General features: G+C 44.0%; 3 protein-coding genes across 4 annotated transcripts in view; 1 reads left to right on the forward strand and 2 right to left on the reverse strand.

Annotated features, from left to right (window-relative positions):
• The window catches only part of PHOSPHO2 (phosphatase, orphan 2), a 9,629-nt gene extending 8,776 nt beyond the window's left edge, over positions 1–853 (reverse strand). The window contains exons 1-2 of one of the 2 annotated variants that reach the window (XR_006680932.1): positions 553–853; positions 10–259 (exon numbers count right to left, since the gene is read on the reverse strand). The gene's annotated coding sequence lies outside the window, so the exon portion shown is untranslated. Of the gene's footprint in view, positions 1–9; positions 260–552 lie in introns of those variants that run through there. The other variant, XM_004703758.2, reaches the window with a different exon arrangement.
• Positions 854–1,102: 249 nt separating this feature from the next.
• The window catches only part of CFAP210 (cilia and flagella associated protein 210), a 52,607-nt gene continuing 45,889 nt past the window's right edge, over positions 1,103–7,820 (forward strand). The window contains exon 1 of the mRNA XM_004703901.2: positions 1,103–1,179. Within this exon, the coding sequence (XP_004703958.2) occupies positions 1,131–1,179 (49 nt within the window). The 5' untranslated portion in view covers positions 1,103–1,130. The remainder of the gene's footprint in view (positions 1,180–7,820) is intronic.
• Positions 6,662–7,102, reverse strand: LOC101641204 (60S ribosomal protein L36-like). Its single transcript, XM_045297827.1, has one exon. The coding sequence runs from the start codon at positions 7,100–7,102 to the stop codon at positions 6,662–6,664; it is 441 nt and encodes a 146-aa protein (XP_045153762.1).

Consider the following 7,820-nt stretch of genomic DNA (forward strand, 5'->3'; position numbering starts at 1 on the left):
ATGTATGGATTGTGATACGAGTTGCATGAGCCCCTAATAAAATGATTAAAAAAAAAAAGTTGCTAGTACTCTGGTGATGAAATTCTGACAGGCTAACTTGTTAGCTTACAAGAAAGGGCAAGTTTCTGACCCCTCTTGTTTCTTGAAGCTTTTAAAAGTATGGTTCCCAAAAAAGCATACAGTTACACATGTACCAAAATTCGGTCTAGAAATATTTATCAATCCTTCCATCATTACAGCAGGACATCTGCTTGAAAACCTGAAGAAAAACGGTTAGACTTTTAGTTATTAAAAAATATATCATTTCCTTTCAGTTGGAGCCACCCAATTTGGTGCGAGTTGAATCCAACTCGCTTTTATTGGAAGTAATTTACACATCCACTGACAGAACGGATCTTAGGGTTTCATTCTTGCCAGACTTTTGTATCCTCTAAGAGTTGACTGGTTCAATCGACATCACGAGCGATTTAAAATATCTGTAACGTCCTAACATGAATGTTATGCTAGAACATCAAAGATAATCCTTAAAAAAAAAAAAAAAAGTAGTCTCACCTCGCCCCAAGGAACCAAGGAATTTATCAATAGACGTCATGCCAGTCACTTGAGTTTCTGCACTTAAAAGAGGGCGCTGTCCTTTACATCCGAAAACACGGAGCCGAGTCCTCCGCGGTCGCACGCCGACCTGGTCTGCCTGGAAGCGGGGCGCCAGGCCCTGGCATGGGGTCCCCCACTTGAGGGGCCGTGCCAGGAAGAAGGGGGCAGCGGGCCGGCTGGATCCTGGGACTCCTCAGGGACCCGGGCCTGGCGCAGGCCGCCGTCCAGTTTCCGCCCTGCTCTCCAGGGTCCGGTCTCTCGGACTCGTCCCGGGCAGGGCAGCGACCCCAGACGGCGGCTCCACCTGCCGAACGGGCTTCGGCATCTGCGCAGGCGCAGCCTCCGGGCCCGCCCCGCCCCCAGACCTCGCGCGTTCGGCATTCCGCGGTCCGCGTTCCTCGGCGACAGTGGGCGTCACTTCCGGCGGCGTTGCTAAGAGACCGCGGAGTTTTGCTACTATCTGGCCGGCCCGAGTCGGTTGCGGGAGGCGCTCCGCTAACTTCCACGTCCGGAAGCGCCTTCGACGCCCGTCGGAGATGCGTGCGCGATTTGGGCGGCGCTCGGGGCAGTTTAAGGAAGGCCTGGGTGAGCTGAACGGCGCCATCCCGGCACGGGGATTGTTTCAGGACCCCGGCCCGGCGTGAGGGACCAGTGTGTCCGCTGCTGCTCTCGGTTGCCTCGCGACAAGAGTTCCACGAGGTCGCAAGTAGCCCCAACGCGCATCATTTAAATTAGATGCTTAAGCTCGGGCTTTTGTAAATTAGATGGTTTTGCCCCCAGGTTTATGGCTGGGGACGTGGGAGGAAGGTTACAGAAGGTAACATGAGTGGAGAGGAACGAGGAACAGATTCCCCAACTGATCGACCTAGCTGATCCTCAAGCCACATCGTTGTGGCTTGGAGAGTCTGGAATTTGCTGAATTCGTGCGCATTGTTACGTGTTCATACAATAACTTTTGAAAGTATCAGTGACCTGTTAGTGTCTTGGCCCCACTGTGAACCTGCTGAGTGCGTCCTCATCTCTGAAGTGGAGGAAAGGGCTCTCCCTAAGTCACGCGTGTTGCTGTGTAAAAAGAAAAATGATGCAATTCAGATGGCCTGTTGTACATTCCTAACTAATCATATTGTCGTGGTGACAACTGGGACCGTGGGAAACTGGAGCTTCTTCATGTCCTTGCCTCAACTTCTATACTACGAGTAGAACCATTTATCCCAGATGCGGAGACGAGCCAGCCATTCTCACCATTGGACCCAAGAGAGGGTATTTGTGCCATTGAGGTCATAGGGAGTAGCCTCAGAGGCCCTGTCATGTAGAAGTGAGACATGCAACGTGTATTACCAAAAGACAGTTATGCTCACATTCATTTCCAAATATATGAGTACGTAGTACTTCGCAAAAAGGCTTTTCTTTAACAGGTGTTAGTTAATATTTTATGGCAGCTGGGTCACAAGTTGCTATCTGATACACCCTTTCCCTCACTGATAAATTATAATCCCCATTTAGAGGAAGGTGAAATAGAAAAAGGAGCCCCTGGTGCTGTTGTGGTTATGCGCTGGGCTGTGACCCACATGGTCAGCAGTTCGAAACCATAAGCAGCTCCCTGGAGAAAGACTGGGCTTTCTACTCCTGTAAACAGTGTCTTAGAAACCCACAGGGTGGTCACTATGGGAAATAGAAAAAAAGATTAAAACATGCTGAAAACACTGTGTTATCCCAACCATTTTATAAAGATGTAGCAGGATGACATCAGCTGAGTGGTAAAGGAAGGATTTCTGTATGAAAGTATTCCACTCTATAAAATCAGTGAAGACGCTGGCAACATTGAAAAGCAAAGTTTTCCGGAACCATGGAAATTAACTAAGGGCTTGAAACAATTTGGAGAGTTTTTTTGTTTTTTGTTTTAATGGCGGAATTTCAGAACAAGATTTGGTGGGGGGGGGGATATTTTGGGTGTGTGTGTGTGTGAGCGCACACGCGTGCACAGACACACACACACTCTCTCGAAGGTTGTCCTGGACCTCCTCTCCAAGCCCCGTAGTAGTCTGAAGACCACTGCAGCCAGAGTGAAAACCAACAGCCTCAGAAGGTGGCAGAAATGGGAGTGGAGTTCCTCGAAAGCCCACTATCCAATACTTGACTTATCTGGTAATTATTTGGAAAATTACATCTTCACAGCTGGTTTTTGTTATTTACTTCAGAGCTCCCTTATGTGAATAACCATGACCCTAGTGGTGTTTGTTAAAAACAAAAACAAAAAACCATCAGTGACAGTTGCTTAATATCACAGCTGTCTAAGACAGTGATAACCAAAAAACCAAACTGACAGCGACCCTATAAGACAGGGTAGAACTACCCCTTTGTGTTTCTGAGATTATACCTCTTTATGGGAGTAGAAAGCCCTGTCTTTCTTCAGAGGTGCAGCTGGTGGTTTCGAACTTGAACTGCTGTCCTGAAGTTAGCAGCCCAACATGTAACTACTACATCATCAGGGCTCCTCAAGGCAGTAATAACATTTGGAATTAAACAACAAACTAACAACAACAACAAAAAAGGAAAAGTTGGGAAATGAGATGTCCATAGGAAGCTTTGAAAACCTCTAACATACTTCTGGGGGCATCTAAAAGTCAGAAGATACAGAGGGGTGTGTGAATGCTCAGGAAGACCTGGAAAGGCCTGAAGCTCTCCTTGCTGTTTGATCATGCAACTCTGTCCAAGCAAGAAGTAAAGTCTAAGTCAGAGTGGTAAACTGCCTTCCTAAGCATGAAGGCATAGGCCAGCACTCACGGGGTTCTTCAGCAAAGGCTGGGAGACTGATTAGCTTCAGGCATTTAAGACCATCTCTGTCCAATCACCAGCTAACCACTAAACTAACACAGTAGAGACTTTAGAGGCTACACTTGATAAAGAATATACCTTACATAATTAGCTCAGAAAATTCACCAAGTGAACAAACAGAGCAACAATAACAAATCCTAGGAGAGAAGGCAATTCTTATTTCTAGAGCTGCCTCATGATATTTAAAACCTCTCCTTGTAAACAAGAATGGCTCATACATAAATTAAAAAGTTACAATAAAAAATACCCAGCCTTAAAGGTTTATTTCCTGTTCTAACAATCTGGGATTCTGTGATGCTCACCTTACCACACAATCACTGAAGACCAAGTGGGTGCATAAGCAAATGTGGTGAAGAAAGCAGATGGTTCCTGGCTATCAAAAGACAAAGCAAATGGTGCCCAGCTATCAAAAGATATAGTATCTGGGGTCTTACAGGCTTGAAGATAAACAAATGGCCATCTAGCTCAGAAGCAACAAAACCCACATGAAAGAAGCACACCAGCCTGCGTGATCATGAGGTGCCGATGGGATCAGGTATCAGGTTTCTAAGACCCAGAATAAAACCATACCCAATGTGAATGGTGGGGGGGGGGCTTGGATTGGAGACACAATGCCCATCTGTAGACAATTGAACATCCCTTCACAGAGGGGTCACAGGGAAGAGATGAGCCCGTCAGAGTGCAATATAGTACCGATGAAACACACAACTTTCCTCTAACTCTTTGGTGCTTCCTTCACCCCATTATCATGACCTCAGTTCTTACCTTAGAAGTTGGATTAGATCAGATCTTGCACACTGCTACAGATAAGAGCCCGAAACATGGGGAATCGGGATAGACAAGCTTCTCAGGGCCAACAAGGATATTAGAGATACCAGGAGGATTAGGGGAGGTTGGGAGGAGAAAAGGGAAATCGATTACAAGGATCAACCTAGAACCTCCCTCCAAGGGGACGATTAACGTAAAAGTGGGTGAAGGGCAACAGAAGACGATGTAAAGTATGAAAACAATCTATAACTTATCAAGGGTTTGTGAGGGAAGGTGGGCAGGGGAGGGAGGGGGAGGAAATGGGGGAGCTGATATCAGGGGCTCAAGTGGGAAGAGAATGCTTTGAAAATTATGGCAGCATATGTGCAAATGTACTTGACACACTGGAGAAATGTATAGATTGTGATGAGATTTAAGAGCCTCCAATAAAAGTATTAAGAAAAAAAGGCTTATTTCAAAATAAGCAGCTATCCAAGTGAAATGTCAACTGAGTCCACATGGAAGAAGCACATCATCATCAGTGACTGAAGTATTGGAATCCATATAATCTAAAATCAAAGGAGGGATCCGTATCAGAGCCTAAAGTGTGAGAATCCAGTGTGCAGAAGATGAAGGATCACAGTGGGAGCCCAAGAGACATTTGTGGGATCTACATAGGAAATAAGCCTCCAGAGAACTACCCCCTGTCTAAAATATGAGGGATGGGAGGAAAGTGGTCACTAAACAGAGTGCTCATGAGAGGAGTATAGAAGATCAAAGGCCTTAATCTGATCTGAACAGTTAAAACTTTGTTAGTAGATCCCCCCCTATGATGCAGGATGGACCTGATCTGGTTTCCAAAATTTTCTGTGTTTTTGGTTTGTATTGTTTGGTTTGGTTTTTTTTTTTGTTCATATTAGAATGTATCTCAGAAGTGTTGTGTCAATAAAGGTCACCCTCTTGAAGCTGTGTTCGTGCTTTTCTGGTTTTCATTACATGAAACCCAGGATTGATGAACCTATAGGGACAGCAAGTAGAATAAGGGGCAGGGGGTACAGTGGAGATGGTGGGGTAAAAGGGAGACAGTGTCAAGGAGTCCATGTATCAATTGTACATTCTACTTGATGTAATTGAAATTGAAATGATATATGTATTAAATTCCAACTAATAAATAAAAATAAACTTTCCTTAAGGAAACCTAGATGCAAGACTTGCTAGACCAGCGGTTCTCAACCTGTGGGTCTCGACCCCTTTGGGGGTCGAATGACTCTTTTACCGGGGTCACCTAATTCATAACAGTACCAAAATTACAGTGATGAAGTAGCAATGAAAATAATTTTATGGTTGGGGGTCACCACAACATGAGGAAGTGTATGAAAGGGTTGAGCCGTTAGGAAGGTTGACAACCACTGTGCTAGACAAACCTCTAAACCAACTATTGAAATATGTTGAAAGAACTGAAAAAGGAAGAAAAGCTGAAGAACTATAGGAAAATAGGGAAATGTCTTACCAAACAGACAATATGAATAAAGAGTTAGAAATTACAAAAGAAATTTTGGAATTGAAGAGCACAATAACTGAAATAAAAAAATCCTGGGAGTCGGATTGGGGGAAGGGGGCTGAAGCCATGCAGATTTGAGTTTGCAGAAAAATCAATGAAGTAGACGATAAATACACTGAGATTATATAGTCTGGGGAACAGACAAAAATAATAATGGAGGAAAATGAACAATGTTTGAGATAGATCAGGCACCACTAAGTACACTGACGTATATAATGTGAGTCCCAGCAGGAGCAAGGATAAGACATAGGATATCTGAAGAAACAATGGCTGAAACCAGCTCACAGTTGATAAGAAAATTGAAACATCCAAGAAATCCAGTATGCTCTAAGTAAGATAAATTCAAAGAGCTTTACCCTCAGACACATTATAATCAAATTGTTGAAAGAAACAAAAAGAAAATCTTGAAAGCAGCAAGGGAAGTACTCATCGTGTGCAAGGGAGCTGCAGGGTGACCGACTGATTTCTCTTAAGAAGCCAAAGCAGCTCCAAGCCAGAGAACCAACATACTCAGAGTCCTCAATGAAAAGGGATGTTAACTAAGAATTCTTTCTTTTCTTTTTTTAATAATCAAATCATTTTATTGGGGCTTGTACAACTCTTATCACAAGCCACACATCCATCCATGGTGTCAAGCACTTTTGTACATTTGTTTCCCTCATCATTCTCAAGACATTTGCTTTCTACTTGAGCCCCTGGTATTTGCTCCTCATTTTTCCCCTCCCTCCCCACTCCCTCCTCCCCCATAGTCAAGAATTCTAAACCCATGAAAATTATTTTTAAATTTTAAAAACTGAAGGAGAAATTAAGGTGTTCCCAAAAAGGCAACACTAAATGAATTTATCAATACCAGACCAACACTGTAAGAAATAATACATGAAGTCCTCAGGCTGAAGTGAAAGGACACTAGACAGTAACTTGAATCTACATAAAGAAACAAATACCGCTCAAGGTAATGACGTAGGTGAGTATAAAAGACAGTATAAATGTATTGTTTATCTTCTGTAAAGGCTTTTTTAATATCTTTATTGGGGGTGGTAGTGTCACCCAGTCCGCCTTGGCAGCCGCCTTCCTCATGGCGGCCAGCATGTTGCTCCGCTCCTCTCTCTCCCTCTTGGTATGGACGTGTCCCCACGCACTTCTTGATGAACTTAAACGCCCTTTGTCCTTGGAGACCGTGAGCAGCTCCACGGCTCCTGGCTCATAGGGCTCTAAGCCACACACCTGGTTCATGCCCCGCGCACGGCCGGCCGTGGTGTGCTTGGTGAGGCACCCGCGGCGGCGGCTGGGCCTCGGCTTGCTCACGTTCTTGGTCACCTTGTGGCCCTTGTTGAGACCCACGGCCATAGGGCAGCACACAGCCATGACTGCCACTCTTCAATGGCTGCCAGGGTGGAAGCCTTGTTTTTAATGTCTTCTTTCCCCTATCTGGTGTAAAAGACAATGGTGTATAATAATAATAATAATAACTTATTATTATAAATTGGTATTGTGGGTGGACATATCATCTATAAAGATGTAATTTGTCTAGTCATAGCTCAGAGGGTGGGTGAGGAAATGAAGTAATGTAGGAGCTAAGTTTTTGTAAGGTACTCCAGTTAGTTTTTCTTTGAGTTGGATTGTTATAATTTTTTTCTTTTAAAAAAAATCACTTTATCGGGGGCTTGTACAACTCGTATCACAATCCATACATACATCCACTGTGTCAAGCACATTTGTACATTTGTAGCCATCTTCATTCTCAATGGGAGCACTTTTTTGTGTGACCTGAACAATATTTAATGTACTGATGAGGTATAGACATATGTACATTACATTCCAGTTGTTTTTGTTGTGGTTAGGTGACGTCAAATTGGTTTAGATGGATTGTTATAATTTAAAATATTCTTGTAATTTCAGGGAAGCTATTGATAAAAAGTATAATAATAAGTAAGGAGGAATCAAACTGGTGCAAGACGATATCTGTTTGACACAAAAGTGGCCAGTAACGGAGGACTCAAAAACCCCACTGCCATCGAGTTGACGCCGATTCAGAGCAGCCCTAAAGGACAGTGTAGATTGCTCCCGTGAGCTTCAGAGACTA

Source organism: Echinops telfairi, unplaced genomic scaffold (assembly GCF_000313985.2).
Source record: "Echinops telfairi isolate 266 unplaced genomic scaffold, ASM31398v2 ScPeMD7_4;HRSCAF=17, whole genome shotgun sequence".
NCBI classification, from domain to species: Eukaryota; Metazoa; Chordata; class Mammalia; order Afrosoricida; family Tenrecidae; genus Echinops; species Echinops telfairi.